General features: G+C 38.2%; 1 protein-coding gene across 1 annotated transcript in view; it reads right to left on the bottom strand.

Annotated features, from left to right (window-relative positions):
* The window catches only part of LOC131040651 (probable hexosyltransferase MUCI70), a 105,196-nt gene that overhangs the window by 8,707 nt on the left and 68,941 nt on the right, over nt 1-27,548 (bottom strand). The window contains exons 4-9 of the mRNA XM_057973607.2: nt 25,626-25,956; nt 25,298-25,429; nt 6,833-7,050; nt 6,386-6,562; nt 6,129-6,284; nt 268-544 (exon numbers count right to left, since the gene is read on the bottom strand). Coding sequence (XP_057829590.2) covers nt 268-544; nt 6,129-6,284; nt 6,386-6,562; nt 6,833-7,050; nt 25,298-25,429; nt 25,626-25,956 — 1,291 coding nt within the window. The remainder of the gene's footprint in view (nt 1-267; nt 545-6,128; nt 6,285-6,385; nt 6,563-6,832; nt 7,051-25,297; nt 25,430-25,625; nt 25,957-27,548) is intronic.

Here is a 27,548-nt window from a genome sequence, read left to right as displayed (position 1 = left end):
ATCTACACATCTTTTTTAAAGCTTTTTTTATAAGGAAATGCATGTCATCGTTCTATAAACAGATGCTCATAAAACATAATGATTTTCAAGATTCTAAGATGGATAAAATGCTCAATTACCAAACAGCCTAATGAATATAGATAAAAAATTCTTCCTAAATGTGTTTCTTTCTGCATCAATATTATATTCCTGTTTTTCACTTTTAAAACTCTGTTCTGCAAAATGTGAAAGACAATATGCAAACAACCCACAACAGTGGACATTTACCTTTGTGGCCACCAAATCGAGCATCTTTTGGAAACCCATCAAGACGATATTGGGTTAGTTGTCTATGTACTTCCTCTGGAGTAGCTTTGTTCTTTTTAACTATTGCATTTCCCTCATCATAAACACAACTCCGAGCACCATGCTCTGAAATAGCAAGTACAGAGTTTGTACGCCAAAGTAGTGCCTCAAATACACCAATTGGATCTCTCCGGAACTGAGACTTAGAATCCACCCAGATAGAGTATCTAGCTTGAGGAAAAAGTCGATGGCTTAGCATCTGCATTCAAGAGCAAATGAAAAAATTATTTTTACAGAGCTAAAAGTAGCTAGTTCAAGAGACTAAAAATAATCATTGAACTCTTTTTCCCTATGCTACTCTCCAAAATTGATTTATTCTTTTGTTGCTTCTGAGTTTCAAAAGCAACAATGTGAATATATATGTCTTATCTCTTTAATTTAAGTACAACTAAAGAAATTTGAGGGGATCTCAGGGTGGATGAATAAGAAGGCTGCGGTAAAGTTAATCAAAACCTGCATTATAAACTGAATAAGCTCCCTCATCACAGTAAATCACCTTGAGAAGAAAGCAAAAGCATATAATTGAGATTGCAGAATCTCTAATCCTAGTGATACCTTATTTGTAATTTTGTACAATATATATTTAGGTATTCTCTCCTTGCTACATTTTCTAATAGATAAGGTCACTATTGTAGTGTTTTGTGTGGCTGTTTCAACTTTCAACAACTGAGATAATTTGTTCTTTGTTTTGTAATGAATTTGTTATGCAATTGGTTGGTGTATATATATATATATATATATATATATATAATCATTATAGTATTGTTTTGTGTGGGCTATACTGTTCTGTATGTACTGTTTCAATGTGTTAACTATTAAAAAGGGGGTCATCAAAGCAGCTCTAATGGCTGCAGGGCTCCATGTAGAATGAACAGAGAATAGCACTGATATGGGGACATAACATTCACATGACTAATTCAGTGCACTAACCCTTTAAATCAGCTGTGAATTTGTTAACACTTGGAGCAATTACATCAGAATTAAGAATGTAGGATGGAGAGCAGCTAAAGCTGCTGATTTGTCCACAATCGCTGTGGCCCTGAGTATGTGATAGTTAACTATAGAAACTACACTATTTAAACCACAAGTTGTGTTACAGGTAAAGAATAGAAATCACAATTCATACAGAAAACAATTGTAAGAGAAAATAGAAAACGATGCTCTTATTTAAGAGGTATTATTCAATACAATGCTGACAGTACAAGGAGGAACTGTCATAAAATCAGTGCCTATGCCCTGACAATGGAAGTGCTATTTGAGAGACCAACAGTTATCAATTGAGTCTATGACACGGCCATTGGTCTAACTGTTTATAACCGCCATACAACTTGCACTATGTGACAATAATAACAACATAACTAAGTTGACACAAAAGGATTAACATAAATACATTGGAATCTAGAAATATCAGCATGTCTAAGTGATGATGGAGGTACATTACAAGCAATCGCACCTTGCTGTGCAATGGGTACGCTGAGCAGGTGTGGAACGTCAATCACAAAAAAAATTGGTCCATTTTTGCATACATTTGTGTAGTATATGAGGTAAATTGGTAAAGGCCATTTAGAAAATGATGTTGTTTATGCAATAATGGTCCTAATAAAGAAGTGACAGATTTAAATCATTTGTGCATTCATTTATGGGAAACCAAACATAAGTGAAATAAAACCTTTGAATCAAGAAGATAATTGGACTCCATACCAAAAGGCTCATGTTATGTTTGCAATAGTGAGAAAGGGAGAGAGATGAATAAATAAATAGAGTGAGACATGTCTAGAGATAGTGGAAGAAAGGAAGAGAGAGATGGATATGGAAATGAAGATGGAGAGGGAGAAGGAGAGAGAGCGGGAGGGGGGGAGAGAGGGACATAAAAAGATGGAAGAGATAAATATATGGAGAGGCAGATAGAGAAGAAAAGAGATATAGAAATAGAGATCGAGGAAGACGGAGAGGGAGAGAGAGAGAGTGAAACATGTCTAGAGATGGGGGGAGAGGAAAAGAGAGGTAGAGATGAAGATAGAGTGAGAGGAGAAGAGGGAGACAAATAGAGATGGATAGATAATAGAGTGAGACGTGCCTAGAGATAGGGGACGAGAGGAAGAAAGAGATAGAGGTGGAAATGAAGATGGAGAGGGAGAGGGAGAAATAAAGAGAGAGAGGAGAGAGGGATAGATAAATATGGAAGAGATAAATATATAGAGAGGGAGATAGAGAGGCAAAGACATATAGAAGTAGAGGTCTAGGAAAAAGGAGAGGGAGGGGGGGGAGATGGAGATATATGGATGGGTAAAGAGACCAAGACATGTCTAGAGATAGAGGGGAGAGAAAGATCGAGGTAGAGATGAAGATAGAGTGAGAAAGGAAGAGGGAGATAGAGAGAGATATAGAGGTAGAGGAAAAGATAAATATAGAGGTAGGTAGGGAGAGAGGGAGAGAGAGAGAGAGAGAGAGAGAGAGAGAGACTTTGTTGACTTCCACATCTTTGTATGGTAGCATCCTCCTCCACAAAAGAAAAGGATCTTGAAGCTGCGATATTTTGGAGTCAACGAAAAAGCAAGAAGGTGCAATGCAGTGGTCATTTTGTACCACCACTCAACATGAATCGCATGCACCTATTTGAAAAAGAATTCTTCAACATCTCGCTCTTTCTCATTTATAATCGTCTTTTGAGTCAATGTCATCGTATACCTCTCCCAAGCATGTCTTTTATTCATGCTAATAAGATGAATTACTCTCAAAATAGTCTTAATGAAACCAAGAAGATATTGTAAAAAATCCCACCAAGTGTCATCTAGGCTCATCTACTTAATATTAACTACCATCACAATGTTAGATTCCCTCGATACAAACCAAAGTTGAGCAATAACCATGCTAGAAAGTGTCTCATGCACCTTCACAAGTTGTCTCGAGACAATTGTGTTACAGGTAAAAGAAGTCTTAGCAACTATTTGAAAATAAAAATTAAAAATAAATATAATGGAAAACATACTTAAATTTTTAAAATAAACTATTAAAGTGAAAAAAATTTGGTTTCACTTACCTTCAACAACTCCAATTCAAAAGATGATCTAACTATGGCCTATGGCATGTGATGGGCCGATGGCTGGTGATGAAGTTTTGGTTCTACTTCTCTTTGACCTCAACACGCACCTATTTGATCCATTCACATTTTTCAACTAACTTTTTTAGCATCAGATTGAGCAAGTGTACAACACGATGTCCAAACAATGTATGAATAGTGTGCTTCCACCAACAAACCAACCACTTTGCAATTTCTAGTGTTGTCCATAACGACTTTAACACATTTCTAAGCTCCACTTCCTTGATGAGTTGTATGACAATCTCAGTAGTAAATTATGCATTCTTCACCAACTCTTCACAATCCACAACTCTCAAAAACATTGCCCCTTTTTAGAGACATCACAATCACATTGATAGAGGGCTGATTTTTGGCATCCTTCCATCCATTGGACACAATGGACACCCCATCTTGATCCACAAATCCCTTGTGGGCTATAGTGAATCATCTACATATTTCACCTTCCTTACCAATAAGGTGTTGTGCACCTTCTCAACGCCCAACCCCTTGTACATTTTAGGAGTCTCATTAATTTTCTCCACCACTTCTTGACAATATGCTAACCAAACGTTGAAAGACCTTTTGTAGACACATCATAATTGTGTTGATTAGCAATCTCTCGAAATTCATTTTAAAATAAATTTTCAAATGGCCCCTTCATGCTCGTGTATTGAAATTTTCTTTATTCATGGCCAAAAATGGTTGGCTCACTATTGCAACTTTAGGAACACTAAGAGATGGTTAAGGATGAGACTTCCTTGATAAAGATCCTCTATTTTTGCTACAATTGTTTAGGTGCATCCTTCTTGAGGCAAGATTGGATGCCCATGCCGAGAATACCACACAAATGGGCTTTCAATTGATAATTCACACCACACCCATTACAAATCCAAATAAACATCCCATTGCCTTGAACTTGTGTTGTCATGTCAACAAAGAAATATAGTGGTACACGAAACCCACAAATAAACCAAAAGATTCAACATCAACGACCAAAATAGTATTATATTGCACTAAAGGATGTTCGAGAGGATGACTTGCTATTGGGAATTGATGGTCAATCTAGACAATCAAGAAAATAAAATGTGCAAGGTTTTGAGTAAGATGATTTTTGCGCTTACTTTCACTATCTCATAGGTATATAAACCTTGCATTTATAAAAAACCTAAGTACAAGCTTGAAAGAGGATCTTCAATAAGGGTGAAGTTTGATGCCCCTAATAAAAGGCTTGACTTGGGTATTGTCAAAAATTATCCCAAGGTAAGAAGGCAAAATTGTTGTAAATGAATTTACAAAGGCAAAATGTAGATCATCAGGGCTAGTTACCATATCAGATGTCCCATATCAGGGCTAGAAATCAGGGCTAGTTACCATATCAGATGCCCCATATCAGGCGCATTGACTGTGCTAGGTAAGAAGGCAAAATTGTTGTAAATCGCCTGGGTTCTGCTGGATCCTGCCCAAGATTGTCCCAAATAAACCCAACCCCACTTGCCTACACCCTACCCGCACCCATAAGCAGATCAGAATGTTCACGGATCCAATTCGAACCAAACCCAAATCCAATAACATAGCTAGAAACTGAACTTGAAATGGGTAATTTTCACTATTATTTGATGATAGACTAGGATATATTTGAGCTAAGTAATTGTTGGAGTAATTAGGTAATCAACTTAGTAATTAATTAATCTATCATTAATTACTTAAGTCCCCGATTACTTTTCTGTATTTAGATTAAGCTAATTATAGGTCATTTGTCTCATAGCATAGCATGAGGACATTTGTCATGATCTAACTTAATCCTTCCCTAGGGTTTCATCTAACTTAATGCATTGTAATTATCCAGTTTTATCAAATCAATCAATACAAACATTCTATCATGATTTCTAGATCAATTTCTCTATCAAGGTTGTATAGCACATAATCATGGCTTTTTCTCTTCATATGTGATAGGCGTTTTGGTTGCAGGTGATTTTTGGGAGCTATAGTGTTCACTATCAACTCCAACAGTAATGTGTGGTTCAAATTGGAGTTGAATAGTTGCTATAGACTCCATATGGCATTGACCCTAAGTTAGTCTGCCATTCCATCTACATTAGTCCTTGTGATTGTTCATCCCACCACTACCCTGCTTAAACAATACTTTAGGAAGTACTGTGTACTTGTCAATCTATTGATAAAATTCCATTTTAACATCAAGATATTCATCTAAAAGAAGAAAGAAACATCAGCTTACAAGAGGTAAAATTAACCTTTGAGACCTAAATATCAAATCATACTCCAGCAAGGCAATCCTTCGTAGTATTGTATATCTTGATAATCATCTCAACATTTGGATCTTGAAAAAAAACAAGCACCATTTGCCAGTCAAGCACATACTTTTTTGCCTTCCATCACTCATCATTCTCATTTTCATTTCATAGACATATTACCAGTGTTGTCACTTCTGTCAGGATACCCGTGGCCTCATAAGTTAGTAATCCTTATTTTTTGCTTCCCTAATTGTAACAATAATTGGATGCCACCTCATGGCCCAAATGGACAGGCAAAATAGGATTCATATATTCATTTATGGCTACAACTTGAGAGCAACAGTTTGAACTATTTTGTAGAACTATTTTCCATACAAAATAAATTGAAAACCTTGAAGTGGAAGCAGGACATATATCTTAGCAAAGTAAAAAAACATGATCCAATCTGTTACCTTTGGAATTTTACCATTCAGTCTCTGATCTGTAAAAGGAAGGTTGCGAACAACAACAATATGCCATAGTCCAATTGTGCGGTTGTCACTAAGCTTCTTTCCTTCTTTTTCTTGTTCCAACAAAGTGATTTCATCCCAAAAAGCCACATAGCAGACCTGCATTTCTTTTTTCCATGAATATATGCCTCACAGATGCGATATTCATAATTTGAGAAGTAGAAATCTTAATTTGAACTGTAAGCCATATAGGCACACACCTTTCTTAATGATGCCTGAGACATGCCAATAGGTTGGTATAGATCATCACCTCCACCAAAGGTACATGTGGACACAACAGCTTTGCAACTATTCATAAATATTTTATCTTCAGAATCAATATCAAAACCTCCATGGTCGCTACAGAAAGCACAGTGTACAGTCATTGTCTCTCTTACCTAATTACAACATCCAAAAACCATTTGGAAACAACTACTCAGATTATGCATTGCAAAGAACTTAAATAAACATATGTTTTGGTTGTGGACAGAAAAACATGACACATGCCAGAACCTCAAAGTCATGATCCACAAAATGTGGCATGCCCATCTAAGTGTTGGACAAATTGCTTATGTGACTTACTGTTATATCAAAAGTTATATTTGGCCAAACATTTGGACTCCCACAAAAATCTCAGTAATATCTGGTGTCTTGAGGCAGCTTATAACCTTAAAACTTTCTTGTCTTTCTTGGAGTGTTTGATACCCTGTGAACAGGTTGAAATTTTGGCTTTCTGTCTCTGATTGCTTTAAATATGTTGAATTGTCTCCATCTGTTGTACTCTCCAAGACCTCATAGGCTATGTTTCTAATGGGACTACCACCTGTCTGCGCAAAAGGCAACTCCAACTGTTCGATGTCCTCTAAAGGTAGAAGCTTCAAACAAGCTGTTCAGACAAATACAAATTAGTATGAACATGCCTCAAACTCAATAATTAGAATATAATTTTAAACAACTGCTCATGTAATTTAGTATTCCAATAATATGCATCATACCACAAATGTTGTACTTCTGAGCTACTGGTGTGGGAACTGAGTGTGCCATTCCAAAGTTTAAATGTAACTCATACTGGAAAAACTTCAGAATCCTTTAAAACATGTGTATATGATCAGCAATGTTGTTATGTAGCTAGGTCGGATCCCTTCTAGGGCCGACCTAGTTCACCTAAGTGCTAACTTGTGAATTTGTAATTTGGTGCCAAAGCCGACCTAGGCATAAGGGTTAAGGGCATGTATATAAAAGCAAGCTGACTTGTAGTCACAAGGGCATTAAGTTGTAAGGAAAATTCATCTCTGATTCTGCAAGTTCCTCCAGCAGTGATTAGCATCTGCAAGTCATCTCTAAGGCAGCGAATTAGATCTTCCAGTCAGCGAACTGTTTCCAGGCTGGGCGAATATCTTGCTAGGTCAGCTGAAGTCATTCTAGGCTGCCTAAGCTGCTATAGGCTACCGAATCTGCTGCAGGACATTGAATCCTTGAGTTAGCTGTGCGACATCTTCCAAGTGCAAGCTCAATCCATCAGCAAATCATATTCTGGGCATCATTATCGGACTGAGATCAAAATCAAGGTTCAGATAAGTAGGGTTTCGGTGCTTATGTTTTGTGCCCTAGCTGGGCAAGGTTGTAATCTGTCTCTACCTTATTCTATCAAATCTGAGATTCTTTGTTGCTGGGTTTTTCCTCCAAGAGGGAGGTTTTCCCAGGGTATCATCGTGTTATGTGTTTACTTTACCTTGCATTCTTATTTTCTGTTAATTACTGCTAATCTGATTGCTAAAATTAACAAACAAAAGGAACCAATAGTACAAAGCTATAAATATAAAGAGCTCTATAATGAGCATAATATTTTTCATTAAGATAACTCCTGACACAAGCTTACATTCGAACAAAGAATAATTAATTCTACAAAAATAGAATGAGAATAAAGCACAATTCCATCGCAAGCTAAATATAATGAGAATAAAGTTCTGCAAAAGAAAAAGATGGCTTCAGTTTTGGAATATTTCAGTGGCCAAAAGCATGTTGGACAATACTTCAAAACAGCTGAAGCAATTCCAATACTTCAAAACTCCTGCTTCATAAGATCTAATGGAAATTTGAAAATTATGACATACAAGCAGACTCCTAAACAGGAGAAAGAGTAAAGAGGTAGTTCGTCACCACTTCCAAAATATGATGCAAATGAGCATAACTGCAGCCCAAGACTCTTTGCAAAAATAATGTCTGCCATTATTAGCTTCCATTCTAAGATGAAATGCCATATAGCATAAGAATGTTGATGTCTTCATCCATGTCTATTGTATTGAAAGAGCAATCATTGTACAGAGATGTGTTACACAGCCCAAGCACTCCATGAAGAAGGCTAGCAATGGGCACCACTCTGAAAAAGAAATCAAAATTGAAAGAAGCAGGAGGCATAGCCATTCTTCAAAGGAAGGAAGAAGCAAAAAGATGCAGTCCATGATGGACAAGAACTATTGCACTTCTTGCCACATAGGTAGGCATTGCTATCCTAATAATTCCTAACTATTGGTTACTTAACCAAAAGCAAAGTACAAGTGGCTTCCAAGAAGGAGCACAAAGTTGTTCAGACACCTACAGAACAAACGGTGAAAGATGGTAATTTGTAAAGCCAAGCAGTCCAAAGAAAATGCCATTAAGGAGAAGCAGCACATAAGGTGTATCCATTTCAAGCCCAAGGAGGTAGACATGGTAAAAAGTTGCTTTTGGTTTCTGTGCAAAAATGTGATCTGTTTTTCAGTGCAGGAGAGCAGAGAGATCAGTATCCCATTTACCAGAAGCTGAGTTTTGGATCATTGTTTTGGGATTCTTCTTGTAAGCTTTTGTGGCACCGAAAGCCTTCTAATGGGGAAGATATGATCACAAAAAATTTGGACAAAAACTTAAATTCAATTGACTGAGAGATCAATGTCTGTATTTGTCAGTAAACAACATACAAACTCACCATGGTGAGAACAGGATGCAACCAATGGTTCTGGTTGCAAGCAAGTTTATCCCATACAAGACAAAAAAGCCAAACTAAAGATTCATTGCAGGACTTGAATAAATTCTCCTTTTGTCTCTTTAAACCTAAGTTGCCAATTCAGGTATGGGTATGGGTATGGGTATGGGTACGCAAAAAAAAAATTCCTTGGGTTCGGGTGCAGATACCTCCGTATATACATACATACAAAACAAACAATAAAATATGTTTAAAATTTTAATTTAAAAATATTATTAATATATAATAATATAAATTATAATATTAGTTTAATTTAAATATTTTAAAATATCAAATTTTACCATATCAAATTAAAAAAATACCAAATCGGATGATTAGAAAATAAAGTATAAATAAAATAAATTTTATTTGTGTTACCGCGTCATTTATTCCTCATGGCAAGAGTGGGTCATCTTTTCCATTTTTATGTTGGAGTCCTAATTTGTGCTATATTACCTTGGTTCAAGTCCTTAATGCGTCTTCAAATCCTTTTTCTAGTCATTTAAGTCAAGTTCAGACAATTGATTGAACTCTGTGAACACGTCGAACCGTTTTGAACTGGGTTCAACAGGTTCATTTAGGTTCCATAGGTTCCAAGGTGTTCGGAAAAAGTTTTTCGTACTAACATTTTCTCTAAGTGTTTTGCAGCGGCTCTTCCAAAAGTTTTCCTGTTCGGTGATATAGCATTTGTATTAACTTATTGAACTGAGTTCAAGGGGTTCAAATATGTTCAACGTGTTCAACACAGCAAGTGGTCAACAGTTTGACACGGCGTACATCTTGAACTACTTGAACACTCAAGAAGTCGGTTCAGGATGTTCATATGTGTTCAATATTGGTGGGTCCCGCGGGTTCTAATGTTTTGAAAAGTGCATTCATTGCTAAATACGGAGAGGCAGAACCATATCTTAAGTGATGTCATTCTTTGGCTTTTTCGAAGTAAGTAATCATTTCGAGAACTGGCAGTTTCTTAAAGAACGCCGCCATGCATTCAATGCATGCGTGCGAGGTCTAATCCACCAACTTGCCACGTCCAGACTGAAATTGTGAAATCATTGCATTTAATGTCTCTGTATCATTACCTTTCCCAATAAGGTATGAAAATTATTTGTACTCCGCATTTGTTACTTGCTGCTGGATCTTTGTATATGTTATCCCTAGATAGGAGTCTTTCTTGCTGCTAGCCGTCGTCCGATTGTACAACTGTGAAGGTGAGTCTTTCCTTGTTCTCTCCAGTGTTTTCCCTTGCATTTTCTCTCATACAGAAGGTTTCTCTGCAATCAAATTTAGGTTTCTTGTTTTGAAGTTATGAAGTCCACTTTGCATTTGTTTGGAAACGTCTTTAGCTTGGCATCCACAGAGGCCATAGTTAGTGATACTGACCTGAAAGAAGAAAACCTTGAAGAATTGAAAGAAAGGGTGTTCAAAGGTATTGATAAGTCTTTTTGTATAGAGATTTTGAGTAGTGGACTTTTAGAAGCCGCAGCCTTTCCTCCAGCAATTCCTTGTCCAGAGTTGGTTCAGGAATGTATTGCTAGATACGACCCAGTATCTGAAACTATTAGGAGAGATAACGGCGAAACCCTTCTTGCCATTAACCGTGAGGTGATTGCTTCAGTTTTCAAGATACCGGATTACCAGTTTTCCAACTTTTCTCCTGCTCAGTCAATCAGTGAGTTCAATGCAGACAGAGCCGGACACCGAAATAATGTAGCGAAATTCTGGTTGAAGGTCCCTCAAAGAGGTGGTTCTAGGTTACCCAAGAATCCTAACAAGAACCACATGTTGCCACATATTCATGATGTGATGCTTCTGTTGCACCGAGTCAGAGGTTCTGCTGAAGCTTATAGCTTTGACGACTGGATTTATTGCTATGTGCAATTAGTTTTGGAAGGAAAACAATATTTGGATCGGGCTGAATTAATTGTTGATTCAATGAGAGAGCAGTTGAGTCTAGCTAAGCAGTTTCAACAAAATTTCTTCATGTCCTCATATCTCTTGTATTGTCTAGCTTGTGTTAAAGAGTTAACGAGTATACCAAAGCAGCTCACTGAGGAGGATGTTCCCGTGTATAAGTTCTATCCAATGCTGCAAAAAGATAAAGCCCTACAAGATTTCAGAAGGGTACACAATGCTTTCCTGGGTGAAATGTGTCATGAATTGAAGAGTGCAAAGGCTAAACGGATTTCAGATGATGCACAGACTTTGATAAAGAGGTTCGGTAGTTTTTACAACCAGTTCCCACACTTTTGCTATATACGGGTAGGAGGCTTTGAAGAGGAACCCTTCAAGCTCCCTCACTTCTGTTCTGATTGCTTTGTTCTAGCAGAAGTATGCAGGCAACTGACCTCTGTGATCAAAAAGGCACAGCCTAAGGACAAATGGGAAGGTCATTTTCCCATACAACTAGGAGTGTTGTCTTGTAATTCAATGTCTGATGCACTGAGTATAGGAGCAGACCTTAGGAATTTCAATTTTTCTCTGTATTCTGAAAGAAAAGGGTTTGATAATAAGGGATTTCTCAGAGCCTTGGCCTAATGCCTTATCTTCCCAAGCCACAGTTAGAAGATTTTTGGGAAGATTGTACAGATGAACTTGAAGTTTTCAAAAGGGAAAACATGAGATTGGTGCTAGAACAGGTTGTCTCTTTGCAAATAAAGTTAGACATTAAAGGGCTTGAAGAGGATTATCTTGAATTGTTTGAACCAGGATATTTAGCTCATGCAGAGACTCAAATGCCCCCAATTAACTGGGATGAGGAGGAAAATGATGATATACAATTGAGGACCAAACAAGTTCTAGAAAGAACCATGGCATGGGTGGCTAAAAAAAAAGCAATGAAGTCAGGCGCCAAGTCCCTTTCTGCAAGAAATAATAAGGATCCTCTATCTTCACCAAAACGTCTTTCTAACAATGCTCCTGTTCGTGCAGGTAAGGATACCAAGTCGCCCCAGCTTAGACACAAGTCTAGTCCAACTTTGGATTTTAGTACCCCTCGGCATACTCGATCACGAAGTGCCGCCCAAAGGAAGATGGATCAGGTCAAGGATATGGGAGTAAAGGATGTTGTGCTCGAGGCTCAGATTTTTGAAATTGAAGATTTGGATGGTGAAGTTGCTAGTGCCCTGGATTCCCAAACAGTGACTGTGGCTATGACGCCACCGCCAAAGATGATCTAAGGAGCTACTCATTCCGCTGTGACCCCTAAATGGTTGACAACCTCAGTGAACAAGAAAAGGAGCTTTCTTCCTGTGACCATTCCGATTCAGGAAATGGTTGCTAAGTACACAGAGAAGAATCCAAAGCCGAAAAGGTTCAAGACCGCTACTCACCTGAACAATGATGAAGAAACTGGAAAATGGATGGCTGAAATCGCCTCGTACAAACTGAAAGATGAAAACAGAGAGGCTGGTCCTAATGATTTTGAGATCACAAAGGTGGAGTTGGGAAAAATGAGTAGAGATACAGACAACCATTTTTTCCAAGTGTCAGCAAAGAAAATGCTTACCAGGTCAGAGAAGGATGGACGAGAGAAAAGAGAACTAAAACGACACATAAGTGTTTTGGCTCAATTCATCGATAGTCTTGGTTGCCTTGGAGCAATTCCAATATCTCATGCTGATGAGAACTTCGACCCAACTTCTCCGGAAAACAAGAAGTTAATGAACCAAGTTCAACGGGCTAAGAGCATTGTTGAAGTGGTGGAGAAATGGATTGAACAAATAATCAAAGATGGTGAGAAGTACATTACTGACTCCCGGAAATTATGTGATGAAATACAGAGCCTTATTTCTGAAATCCAAAACCAGCTTGTGCCGTGGGAGAAAGAAGAGCACAAATGGCAGAATGTCCTGCCTCTGTTTGCCAAAATAGAAGAATATGGAGCTACCAGGTTTCTGACAGAACACTGAATTAAGCTGGTGGCCGATGAATGTCAGCTTTTTGTGCTGAAGAAAACTATAATGTGGCGAGTGCTTACCTTCAAGTCTGTGATTACGGATGCAAGGACCTCTGTTTATGAACTCCAGGATCTGCAAAGTAGTATAGTCAAGGATAATAAGGTGGTTAATCCCGATCATGACTGGGAGTTAGGAATCTGCGGCTTAAGCACACAGGAAGCAATCAAATCTTCCGGTTGAACATGGAGAAGATCAGAGCCAAGGGTAGCTTCACGTCGGAAGATATAACCAAGGTGGCTAGGATTGAGTCTATGATTTTCATTGGGAATGATCAACTGCCGAAACACTCAGAGAAGATGGTGCAACATAGGTGGAATAAAGAGGTGGCAAAGGCGAAACTCAATGCAATGAAAGTTCCGAGCCAATCCATTTTTCAAGAACTTACAACTGCTCATGGCACACGCGAAAGCAGAGAGGATGATAATGATGAAATATGACATAATGCATCAATTTAGGACCAATTTCCTTTATTTTTATAATTTCTCATGGTTATGCAAAGACTTCGGGACATCTGTCCCAAAATATTTCTTGTTGGTTTCGTAACTGTTTTACCAGGAAGTGGTCGAGTTTTCAAGGAGACCTTCCCCGTTTAGACTATAAATTAAGTAAAGTAGATGGTAGAAGGGTGAGATTTTAGTAACTTATTTTGTGAGCTTCGACTCAAGTTTTTGTTTTGGCATTTTCTGTTTTAATCAAAGGAAGAATCAGATTGTTGAGACCTGCGATGGAAAAAGATTGGCAAATGTATTTTTGTGTCATTGTTGCATAGGGATATATATATGAAATCTGATCATATTGTTTTTGGGAGAAGGAAAATCTGTGTATTTTGAATCCGAATAGATAACATGTCTTTGCATATGTTCATCTAATCAAGTAACAATAATGATCATTCCATTACAGTAATTCATTATCCCTCTGATGTTCTTTCCTTTGAATGTGTTGTTTACTTTAGAAAAGATTCATGATTGAGGGCAGATTTATTTTTCCTTAAATTTGTTCGTCTTTTATTAGTTTAGGTGGAAAAAGTATATTGAACTTTGTTTCAGTTGCTGTAGTTACATGCATTGAAAAATTAAGGAAAATAGCTTTCATTGTTTGTGAGACATGTGAAAAATTTCAGCCTTTCATCCAAGAATGAAATAGGCGGCCTTACACGCTTTCGGGTTAAAAGTTTTCATTCAGATTTTAAAAAAAACACATTCCATGAAAAACTAAGATAGGGAGCTGTACCTATGCAAATATTTAGAGGGAAGTGATTTGAACAACGCTTACCCAGCTGTTCAGTGAATCATTTGTTCTTAGAATAAGGTAACAAAGTTTAAGATAAATCATTTAAAAACAAAGAGCAAATCTGTTCACTAACAATTTGAAAAAGGAAAAATAAAAAATAAAAACAAAAAACTTTGGAAAGTCACTAAAATTAAAATAAAAATAGAACTTTAGAAAGCCGATTGCAGGCTAAAGAGAGTCGTCACGGAGGTAGGAGGAGGCAGACGAAAACAAAAGACAGACGGAGGACAGAGAAAGACAACCCGCAGGAGTATAAAGTTTTTTTCAAAAAATCAAAGCTTTTTCCAGTTTCCAGCGGGGCCAAACTGGCGGCAAACCCAGGACCAGACTCGACTTGCACCTGAACCCGGCTCAAACACGGCCCCACACCCTGTCCTACAGCCACGAATCCGGTAACAGAGCTTTAAACCGAAACATTAAATACAACTCTTGCGTTAATGTATGAGGGATAGACACCTTGGGTGATAAGCTTTTACTTAAATAGTGGAAAGATATAAGTTCAATTGAAAATTACAATCCAGACTCACTAAGTCTTAGGGTTATTGGCAGTTAAATGTAGTATCCCATTGTCATGTTTCTTCAGATTGTAAAGTTGTATGAAAGTTAAATCATAAAATCAGTGTGAGTGGGAGCATGCTAGATTGGTGTCCTCAGTGGCCCTCGTGAAGGAAGCAGCTCGTAAGACTTATTTTGATTATGGATTCTTTACTTGATTTTTCTCCCAAATTGGGTTTCTCCAAGGAAAATCTCTTTGATAGCTTTGCTTATGTTTTATTTTCAATAACTACCTTAAGCTTGGATAATTGCAACATTTCTAAAGCACAAGTAGATATGAGTGTGTGCTAAGTTGTTAATTCCATTACTGGAGGTACAACATATTGACATCACTATTAAGAACTGCAAGATCATATTTTCAGCCTTTAAGTTTTTCAATTAAGTATAGTACTTGAGAGCAACAAGGTGTGGAATGTAAGATTTGTATTGAGGAATCATGCAATGGAATAGCCGTGCCAAGTAAGGCAAACTGATAAGATGAACTTGTCAAAACAAAACCTTAGGATGAAAAGTACGAAATATCTATGTATTGCTTATAAGAAAGATTAAATGTTTATAGCACGGCTCGAAAAATATGCACAAGCAAATAAACAATGACTTTCCAACTTTGGAGCCTATGAGCCACAACTCAGATAGTAATATAATATTAACATGGGTAAGCGGGACAACATGACCCTCATGTTACAACTCACAACATAACAATCAAAAACTTATGACCGTATGAATGACTAACAACTAATGACATTACAAGATGAACTTGTTTCCTTGAGACTTGTCAAAATTAGACCTTATCACCTTTCTAAGGCTGTCCCATAGTATTTTGGATCAAAGAATCCACACAAAAGATTGATGACTAAGGATGTGAATATCCTTAGCACTAATGACCCTCAACAGTCCAAGCAAACACTTCAAGCAAACCAAATCTTAGCATCCAACCACCAGAACTTACCTACTTTGGTCATACTCTCAGACTACTCAAATAAAATAGTCTACACCCAATACTTCCCCCAAAAAGCCATAAGACTGGTAATGGTGATATTTTCCCAACATGAATAAAAATTTCAGTTACTGAAATCAAGAGTGCAAAAGACACCAATTTCAAGCAACTAGAATTCCAACAAAGATGACCAATTCCAATCAACAAAATTTCAATTTAATAAATACATCAATCAGTCACAATACTCCCATCATGAAAACTTTCAAGACACAATCAACCAATGAAACAAACCCCATTCCATTCAACAAAAAAATAAAGGGCCCCAATCTAAACTGTAAACAGGGTAGATGTTTCACTCTTTTAGTTACCAACACGAATGTTACTAGTTTCAATCACGAAATGACGGGTGTAGCTGAAGTTTTTATGCAACCATAGCATAAAACAGTCCTAAAACCATTTTTGTCGTTAACTAAGTGCATACACCTAAAAGAAGATTATAACAATAAAAAGGGGGTATAACCAAATGAAAATGAAGCAAAACAAAGCTTTTAACCTAGAGAAACCTAATGTGGGCCAAAACTCTAGAAAAGTAAAGGATTTCCTCCTCAAGGTACTAACTCTAGCTGATTACAGAGGTTTACTCTCTAACCTTTCCAATTTCTCTCCAACATACACAAGACCACTTTACTGATGCAACCACATAGAAGTACAGTCAACTTCAACATGAAGGGGACACTTTTCCATGTACAAACAAGGGGTAATATAACCCAGGAGTCCAAAATAATCCCACAGGAAAGCCCATATGTTTCAAAAGTCAAAAATACATAATTCCAAATGCATCAGCTTCTTTTATCTGCATGCTTCTTTGCTTTTGTTGTATATGTGACAATTTTGGCTGAGGTTGATATCATCCTCTGGGCCTATTGTCATTAGTGACAAGGTTTAGCCATAATCGAACTGGTATAATCAATAATATGTTCACCCTGGTTGAAACCATCACTAATCTCCCTTTTTCAGCATGAGTTAAGTCCCTTGAGTCCCATGTCTCTTCAGTTTTTGTTTTTACCTTTCTGGAATCTCCAAGATTCTTTGTTTGATATTTACCTTGCAGAAATTGAGTCTCATTTTGTCTTGTGCTAGAAAGTCTTCAGAATAAGTCATGGAAAGTTAACATAAACCAATTTACTAACTTGTTCGATCCAATTTTTTATCATGCAAGTAAACCAAATCAAATCAACAAATCAAGTGGTTGAAAATACCAAATACCAATATGATTAATAAGTAACATTGTCTTGGCAAATACTCTATTACCAATCCAACCAATTGTAAACATGAAAAAGCCCATTATGACCTCACAAATTAGTCTCAAACCTTAAGAAAAAGCTCTTTTATGTTGCAATACTATTTTAGACTCTCAACCTTGCAATGAGAAAAAAACTCTTTAAGGTTGCAATACTATTTTAGATTCTCAACCTGGCATCAAGAAAAAGATCACTATTTGATGCAGATCTGTGGCGGCTTAACTTAGGCGCCATTCTCAGATTTGTGGACTCCATGTCAGATTACATTCACCAGTCAAGTTCAGCACTTAGCATATTCCACAGAGCAGTACCCTCAGCAAAGCAATAATACTGACACACCTTCTACTGCACCACTTTCAAGGTGCCCATCTCCAATCGAATCAGCAAACTGAGGTGTCATCAGCTGCCACTAGAGAAAAGGCTTGAATATCAGTGTGAGCTTCCTTGTTTCTATTGTTAATCTGCATGTTTTGAGCTTATGATGACAATCTATTGTTAATCTGAGTGTTTCGAGTTCTATGATGACTACAAACTAAGAGTATATCTGTCTCTGTAAAACAGACTGTGTGAACCAAAATATATTTGCAATAATGTACTGAGGCATCTCTAATCATTGTTATTGGTAATCCTGTTGTGAACCATTTTATATTTTTCCAGATTTGCAAATTTTCTGTGTTGGTATATTTCAGTGACAACACTTGCAAAGATGAACAATGAGATTCAAAAGAGAGTGAAAGGCATGGATTTAGAAAAACAAAATGTTGTGCCAGGTAAAAGAGAAATCAGAGGACAATGCAGAGAAGGTTCCTGTCTGTCAATGTCTCGGGTATGTATGTGATCTCCTCCTCCATGTTATTAGAACACCTTTGTCAATTGTTCTAGCCTCCCCAATATAGGGCCCAATGAGAATAGGCATTTCAGATATTCCAGTTCAGATAGTGCTAACCTTTGCATGCATCATATCCATAGAGCCTTATACAAAAAGATGAAATTTTGCCAACTATTGCTTCAGTACGGTACAACTCTACTCAAAAGGGAGCCCAAAGTCCCAAACCTCGTAGAGATTATTGATTCAATTGATAGTTTTTTGCCAGCATTTTTTTTTTGAAAGAAGAGGGGTAAAAATTTATTGAAACAGAAATAACAGTACAAAGCAAGAGGGCATCAAGCCCAGAAGAACGATCGTAGAAGGACCCCAGCTAATTCATCCTGTCTTCCCTAACAATCATCTCTAAAGATTGAGCATAATCTGGGGGTAGCTGCCCCCAATCACCCACATTCCAGCCATCCATTCTCTCAAAAGCCCACTTAGCTAAACAATCAGCAGCCCTATTCAACTCCCAAGGGACATAACAAAAAGAAACTGACTCCAAAGAGTCTTTCAAACAAAGGATCTGCCTAACCCATCACTGCCAAATGCCAATCAACATCATCCAACCTTTGCCGGTTCAGCATATCAATCACAACTTGGGAGCCAAACTCATAAATAATCCGCTGCCATCCAAGAGCGCAACCTCTCTCAAGAGCCCAAAGCACAGCCACAGCCTCCATAGAGTTATTAGTATGCAGGCGCTTATACACAAAGAAAAGAAAAATAACATTTCCAAAACTATCCCTGCCAACTCCTCCAACCCCAGCATGCCCAGGATTCCCTCTAGAAGACCCATCTGTGTTAACCTTCAAGGTCCCCAACAGAGGAGGAGACCACTTACAATCACGTTGAACCTTCTTTTTTGCCTATCTACCCTTAACCCGATGCCTCTTATGAAGACCATCTCTAGAATTCTCACCAAAAATCATCAAATTTTGAACAACTTGCACATCTCCAGGGTCAATGTCTATAGAGAGATCACACTTAACCATCAGAGTTTCATGTATCATGCTAGTAACTCTCGGCCATACTTGTTTTGCCCAATTCCTCTTATCATGAAAGATCCTACGGTTTCTTTCTAACCACACTTGCTAGATAATAAAACAAGGACCAATCTCTCATGCCACCTGGAGGAAAGAAGTCTTACCAGGAGGACAACCAAGACTGTTCCAAAAATCAACCAAAGAATCAACATGAACACAGGCATGCTTCCAAGCTCCCCACCACCAATGCCATACTTCCCTAGTGAAAGAACATTGAAAAAAAAGATGAGAATTGGTCTCCTCATTTTACTACAAAGATCACAAATAGAAGGCCCTTGGAATCCTCTCTTTTGAAAGTTCTCTCAAGTGAAACATCTATTATGAGCCACCGGCCACAAGAAGAAGTTACATTTGGGCCAAGCAAATCTATTCCAAACCTACTTCCACCAAGGCACATACACCTCACCACCGATCATCCTATCTAACTCTTGGTAGCTTGAAGCCACTGTAAACTTCCCTTTGGATTAGGGCCCCAAGCTAGAATATTCACTCCTTGTAAAGGTTGAACATTCTACCATTTAAAATCTTGGCAAGATCCTCCCTATCCTCCACAAAACCTCTAGGAGGCCACTCGTGTGGTTCTTTCCATCTGACCACCTCCCCTTGCCCCAATCTTAAAGTAATTTTAAAATCCTCTACCCGACTCCAACCAGCATCAAAAAAAGTTGTACTAAGAGCCTGGAGATGAGGGAATTGGGAAAGAATAGGGGGGAACCCATCGCAGGAATCCCACCAAAACAAAGCTTCCACTCCCTTGTTACAAATCCAAAAAAGGCCTTGTTTAACCAACTGTGCCCCTCTCTTCATCCAAATCATAGAACTACTACCAAACAAATTGCACCAGGGAACATCCTTTCTAAACACTCCCCCTAAATATTTGAGATTGAGAATTTTGGCCCAGCCTTGTTCCTAATTGATGCACCATCTCCAAAAAAATTTAGCCGCAAGAACTCGACCATTCATGCCTACTTGACACAAACCCAAACCACCATTCTGTTTTGATCTGCAAATAGAGTCCCATTTAACCAAACTCCACTTCGACGAAAGTAAGTACCTGTCCATAAGAATTGTCTAGAAAGGGCATCAAAGTCCTTAATAAAGCTTGCAAGAGCCATTTGCACAAAACACCTGCAAATGGGAAGAGCTTGAATCATAGACTTCAAGAGCATCACTCTGCCCGCAATTGAGAGCCATCTATTAGTCCAATGACTGCCCTTATGACGAAGCTTATCCAAGATTTTTTGCGAGAGCCCCCCAGGTAACCGATGCGCTGAGAGAGGAATTCCAAGATAAACAAAAGGACGAGTCCCAATTTAAAACCTTAAAATATTAGCAATCCTGACTAGTATGAGAGTAGGGGTATTAAAAAAGAAAATAAAAGATTTCCTTTCATTGATCTTCTATCCTAAGGCTCTCATATAAAAATCTAGAGCTCTTCTGAAGTTGGCAGTTTCATTAATTTTGGTAGCACCCATAAGACCAGTGTCATCAACAAATTGAAGATGAGAAGGAGGAGGAAGTCCATGACCCCAATTCCAACCCTGAATCAAACCTTGCCTAACTCTAGACTTGATAAATCTTCCTAATCCTTCAACCATTAAAATGAACAAGTATGAGGAGAGAGGGTCCCCCCTGCCGAAGGCCTCTTGAAGCACCAAAAAGTTTAGTAGGCTCACCATTAATAAGAACTGCAAAAGAGGAGGAGGTAATACAACTCATTACCCAACTTTTCCGCTCAATACTAAACCCAAAAGCAATAAGACCTTTATGCAAGAAACTCCATTTGACCCTATCATATGCTTTGGCCATATCCAACTTTATGAACGTAGCCTTCTCCTTAGAAGCTGCCATAGAATGCACAACTTCCTCTACTACAATGATCCCATCCAGGATTTGCCTTCTAGCCACAAAACCACCTTACTCTACAGAGATTAATCTATCTAGCCACGGTTTAAGCCTTTCTGCAATCAGCTTTGTGATTATTTTATAGAGCACATTACACAATGCTATGGGTCTAAAGGAGTCTAAAGAATTGGCTCCTTACTTTTTTGAAATGAGAGCAAGAAATGTAGTATTCATGGCCTTGAGCATTTGTTTGTTCCTGAAAGATTCCTACATGACTTCAAATATATCCATCTTAATGATTTCCAAGAATTCTTGATAGAATTCTATAGGGAATCCAACTAGCCCTGGAGCCTTACCCTTCTTCATTCCAAGCACCACTGCTTCAACCTCAGAGATTAATATAGGCTTACTAAGGTCTTCATTCATTTCATTAGTAACTATGGAAGGAATACAATCAAGCACCAACCCTTCCTCCATACTGGCAAGTGTAGAATCCTCCACAAAAAAGTTCTCAAAAACTCTAGTGGCTTCCTGAGTAATCTCCCTCTGAGAGGAAAGAAGAGCTCCTTCCGAGGAAAAGAGAGAAGTAATATAACTTCCATGTCTTTTGTCCTTATTGTATAGTGAAAAAACTTTGTATTTTTATCCCCTTCCTATAGCCAATCAACCCAAGCCTTTTGTTTCCAATAAATCTTTTCTCGAAGCTCCCATTCCTCTAATTTCTTTACCGCAACTGCTTCCTCTCTTAATAGGGCATCAGATAAGCCATGATCCCTAATTTGACGAGTAATAGCATCAACCCACACATTAGCACTTCTTTTAGCCAAAAATATATTACCAAAATGCACCCTATTGCACCTTTTTATCTTATACTTTATGAATTGCAATTGCTTGACAAATGAGTACATAGCAGTACAGTAAGCAAGCCTTCCCTCACTCCACCAATCATACATAAGATCATGGCTCGAAACCTGGCAATAGATAACTTGATTGGCCAGTGATCGAAACCTTTCCAGTCTAAAATCTTCGAGCTAGTAGTCCAACTATCTTCCATCCAAAAGCAAGAGACTAGGAATCTATCTAGCCTCTCAACTATAGCCTTTGCTCCACATCTATTATTCCAAATAAACATCCCATTAGTAGGTTTGACATCTACTACCTTTAGAAAATCAATATTTTTCCTCAAAGCTCCGCAAAAGGCTCAAGCCTAGAGTTTCCTCTTCTTTTCTCTTCCAAACTAGAGATAGCATTGAAGTCGCCTGCCAAAATCCAAGGGAATAAAGGGGCGAGAGAACGGACAAACCTAATGTGTGACCAAAGCAAGGATTTTCCCATAATATTAGTTGGGGCATAGATATTAGTTAAAAGGAGATTCTTCTTGGTCTCACAACATGTGGCCACCAAAGAGATAGAGGACCTGCTAGAAATCCACCAAAGAGGGACCAATCTATGCAAATCCCACAAAAAGCCATACCTCCAAAGTTACCATGAGCCCCATTGCATTGACAATTTCATCTAGGCCAAACTTTAGACGCCTTACTGAGCATACCATCAACAGATAACTTGGTTTCCTGAATGAAGACTACATCAATAGAGCAAGAACCAATCAACTCTCAAATAGCCTTTTGTCTAGAGATGCTATTCAACCCCCTTATAATTCCAAGCGAGGACAAACATTTTTATAAGGAGAATCAATGGTCTTTACAAATCCAGATTCCACCTATGTCTCTCCAACCAGCTTAACCTTCTATTGGTCCTTCTTCCTACCCATCTTTGAGATTTTCTCAGAGGCCCCTTATTTTAAAATCTTTTGGTGAATACCCAACAGAGATGAAGTATCCCTGCTTTTGCTGCCCCCTTGTAAATCTTTCTCCATAGGCAAGCCAATCCTAACCTCTCCTGTATTTCAATGCCTCCACTTAACCCCAATTCTCCTAAAGCCCCCACAGGTGCATCCGTGTCCATTTGCACCCCTAAACCATCCTCCTAAGAGCCAACCTGATTATCAATGTCTTGACCCTTATCAAGAACTCTTGAAACCAAGAGATCCTGCCCACTCGGCATGTTAGCAATAGCCCCATCAAATTGGTCTAGGTCATCCAAAGCCTCAAACCTATTGAATACCTCATCAATTTGTCTGGCATAAAAGGTCCTTTTTTGCCCTCTTCCCTTATTACGAGTTTTAACCGAAATGAAACCCTCATTATCTTCAACAATAGGAGCCTTCCCTTTATCTTGCTTAGGAAGAAAACTGATCGACCCCCTCTAGAAATCCCTACAAGTTTAGATTTTGGGCACATCTGTCGCAAACGCCCATACTCGTGCCAAATCCGACAACGAAATGGGAGAGTTTCATAATCAAGCAGTTGGATCCAAGAGTTTGGACCCAAATGAATTTCTATGGAGTCTAGTAAAGGCTTTTTCAAATCAATTTCAACACAGGTGCAGGCATAAGAGATTACCTTTTTCTCCATCGTCTATCGTGAAGGACCTACTGGCTTACCAAGTTGCATTGCAATTAAATTGAAAATGTCCTCTCTCCAGAATTCCAAGGGGAACCACGGAAGTCTCACCCACAACAAAAGCTCTTCTGTAGGATTGAATCCAACATTCCATGGCTTGATAAAGAGACAAACTTGATTATAGAAATAGGGTCCCCCTTCGAAAACTTGTCAGTTATGCACGAATATACTACCAAAAAATAGCCATTAGCAGCTAACATCACATCCATTTCCCCTTCCGGATTCCATGTTCATCGAGCCCAAGATTCCAAGAAAGGCAAGGACACCTGAATCTCCATGAACTTATAGATCAGAGCATGATTAGATAACTAAACAATATCTTCCTCAACCGAATCAAGAGGAATCACAATAACCGGTCTATTATCACTCTGGTCAAGCAACCATTGACTTTCATTGGTCTAAAACCTCTAGCTTGAAATGAATGTTCTCCCATGTCTAAACCCATCAAGCCAAATATAGGATTCTCTCGCATGCACAAAGGAGAACTGTTCCCTATCAATGTATCTCGGAATAGCATGCTTGATCCACCAACAGAGCCTCTTTGGGCAGCCATGCAAGGCCACCACGCACAAAAAACAACCACCCAAAGGCCTCCCAAAGATGAGGGCAGAGCTCCCAAACGACAAAGAAAAGCAAAAACCACAAACACCAATATGGCAAAAGCCAACCCCCACACGGCCGCACCTGCACTCACCACCCCCTCCTATCAATGCCACCCCCCTGGCCTCCTTCACCAAACCCCCACGCATAGAAGACAGCAGAAAAGCAATGGAAATCTGTTCACGCAGCTAGGGTTTCCCCTAACCCGTGCAAGCACAGTCATCTGCCATCTTGAGCTTCTTGACATCACTTCATCTTTTTTGCCAGCTTTTTCATTGTTGATTAATTTATCAATTTTTTCCGCTAATTGCCCATGGGATCAGCAACTCAAGAAACCAGTAACCACACAAAAGAATTCATATTTTCTTGATTATTGGTGAATCAGAAGAACAACTAAGCTAGAAATTTTTTCACAAGTGGCAAATCAATTCAACATGGCTGGTAATGCCTTGCATTTTCTTCCACTATCAAAATCCCAAGTACAATTTGATCATCTGCATGTATGACAATGCAAATAATAGACCCTCGTCTGCCCCCATGGAGTGGAAACAAACCATACTCTAACAGAGAAAAAAAAACAGCAATTGTTAATGCTTCGTACACTATTTCCCTCAAAAAACCTGTGTAAAAAGTAAGAACCAATCTTCGTCAGACACAATATGATTCTGGCCCCTAACAAAAACCTTGGGCAAAGAAAGAACCAGTCTTCGCAGGGTACACTATTATTTTGGCCTGGAAAGAAAAATATATACAGATCTTTTTACTGTTGATATTTCTATAACCAAAAAAAGGTTTGCGGGTGTTATACTCTATTTTATATGTTCCTTTCAATCAAAGTGGACTCGGCTAAAACAGAATTGCGAGCATTTTTGTACAGCTCTTATTTCAGGCACCATCCCAAATACAAATCTTTAAAATGTAGTGCAAACAAGTTCAAATCCCACCACCTAACTTCTGAGTTTCCCATGATAAAGTAGGGCAAATTGGAAACCTTATCACTGGTTATCGTAAATACAAGCGTTGTCTACAACAGATTATTGAATGCAGCTTACAACCTCGCCAAGATATACCAAGCCAAATATAAAAATCTCTTATCAATCTGGACAAGCCTCGATCACAAATCCAACAAGCAGGCATAACTACCAGAGACTTGATTTCTCCAAAAAGATTACAAGTAAGGGCAGACTCCGAAGCAATAAATCTACTTACGCACTCTAACGCCATTCACAGATCGTGTAGGCATGTCCAGACGATTTAAATTGCTCTCTCCCTCCTTCTCCGCCTTCTCCATTTCTTTCCCGCCGCGTATCCGTCCTTGGCTTCTATTTGAAGACAAAATATCTGCAACAAACAGAGCAAAAGAAAGAACATAAAATAATCCATCATGTAATTTCAAGAATTTCTCATCAATCTCTCAGCATTTTACTATTTTCCAATCCAAATTGTTATTCTTCAATTGAACTAGTGTATATGCATATACCTCTCCTGTCATCTTCACCAGATAATCTGAAACCCTAATCTAGAAAGATTTCCTTACCTGATGATGTATTCTGGCGATGCGAGGTTTTGATGAGCACAAAAAAGAAGAGCCCAACCACAGGCAGAAGCAGCAAAAGAATCCAGCATTTCCATATCTTTCTGAGAGTCCTGAACTGTAAGCTGGGCCGCTCGTATCTTCTCTTTCTTTTCACTTTAAATCTCATTTTCGAGGCGGCCTCATCTGAATCGTCCTCAGAAACAACTACTGAAATGCTGTTGTATGATGATCGATCAGGCGAAATTGAGCTTCGAGATGTCGAATTACTCCATGATGGCACCATTTTTTTGACCACTTCGCCCAGAAGATTTATCTTTCCTGCTACAAAAATCTGCAGAGGTTTGAACACGGCCATCCGCAAACAAATATTCTCAGTGAATTAATCATAACAGAAAAAGAGTTCACGTCCGTTATAAAGAACGGGTTACTTTTCCCATAACCAATACGCACGTGGGAGGCAATTCGAATTTATGATTACAGAATTGATGTTTACATTAGTACTTGCTCTTTCGCAAATAGAAGTAATTGTACATTTCAATCAATTATAAAATAATTAGATTTTTACATAAAATTTACATATAATCTTTTTAAAATTTAAAAATACTTATTACTACTGAGATTGGTTGAAAATTTATTTTCCTATTCGAATCTTTATATTTTTTTTAAATAATATTAATTAGAATGCTAATAGAATTATTTTATTGTGAGATCATGTGAGTGGACTTTCTTATTTGTAGTGCTTATATCTATTCTTTGTCGATGACCATTTCATTGAGGGCTCTTGTATATCTGCCTCTTGATGACCTAGCAAAATGGCATCCACCACCTCTCAAGAACACTAATCTCAATGATGAGTACCCTTTCACTCCATATCATTGATATTAGTTAACATAAGTACTTACACTTCTAATGTACCATCCATATTATTGATATTAATGCATTGATTCTTTGCAAAGTATAAGGTGTTTGTTCTTTCTCTCAAACTTTGTTGAACATTCACGAAAGCTTTGCATATGTCATCCCAAATAAAATCCACACTTAAGATAATTTGCTTGAGATAAGTTCCACTATAAACAAATTATAAGCAAGTCATGTAAAGTGTCCTCCTTTGTAAAACACAACATAAATGTTAATATTGATTGTATTATTATCTATTACAATGATTATTAATGTAATGGAAGTTTTTTCTCAAAGTTAATCAAATGCTAGCTGAAAATTTTATAAAAAAACACACAAGATACAAGCATGATGTCCTTTTGTCTACTCCTACAATTAGGGCTCTCTTGGGCAACCATGGCTAGCACTCGGGGAGGCATTCTCCTTGGTGACAATAGAAGTTTGGGCAAGCTTTCATCCCTAGTGTGAGGCGCAATACTAAGCAGTGTAGAAATCATAAATATGCCTCCTCTAATGAGGTCTTTGAAGATAGTTTTGGCAAGACATAGAGTCGATCCCCTAGAGCTTTCAATGCCAACTGCATGTCTTCTATCTTCGTGAAGTTCTGTGTAAAGAATGGGTGGCCTATCTTAGGATTGAAAGAGAATATTGCCTACGAGGATCAAGCAAAATGAGTGAGGAAAATAATTTCGCCCTACGTTGGAGACTGAGCTCCTCTTGGGGTCTTAGATCCTCCAACCTACTATATTCCTATTGAATGTTGTGCTAGGGGATATATGTTGCATGAGATGGGGGAGAACAAAGCCTTCTTTATGGAGCATGGTCTGATCGATATATTTAGAAGATTATGGTCGAGCCTAGCAATGTTGCATTAGTGGGTATCAAACACACAATGCCCCATTCTTGAGGTCGATCTCTGAATTGATCTCTATGCATGAGGGTTTTTCATAGTGACCTTTGATAATAGCCAAAACTACCACACAATTCTCAGTGACTACCAATGGAATTGCAAACAACATCTACTTA

Source organism: Cryptomeria japonica, chromosome 1 (genome assembly GCF_030272615.1).
Source record: "Cryptomeria japonica chromosome 1, Sugi_1.0, whole genome shotgun sequence".
Lineage (NCBI taxonomy): Eukaryota > Viridiplantae > Streptophyta > Pinopsida > Cupressales > Cupressaceae > Cryptomeria > Cryptomeria japonica.
The sequence above is the reverse complement of the archived record's forward strand: the minus strand, read 5'-3'. Positions and strand labels throughout refer to the sequence as shown.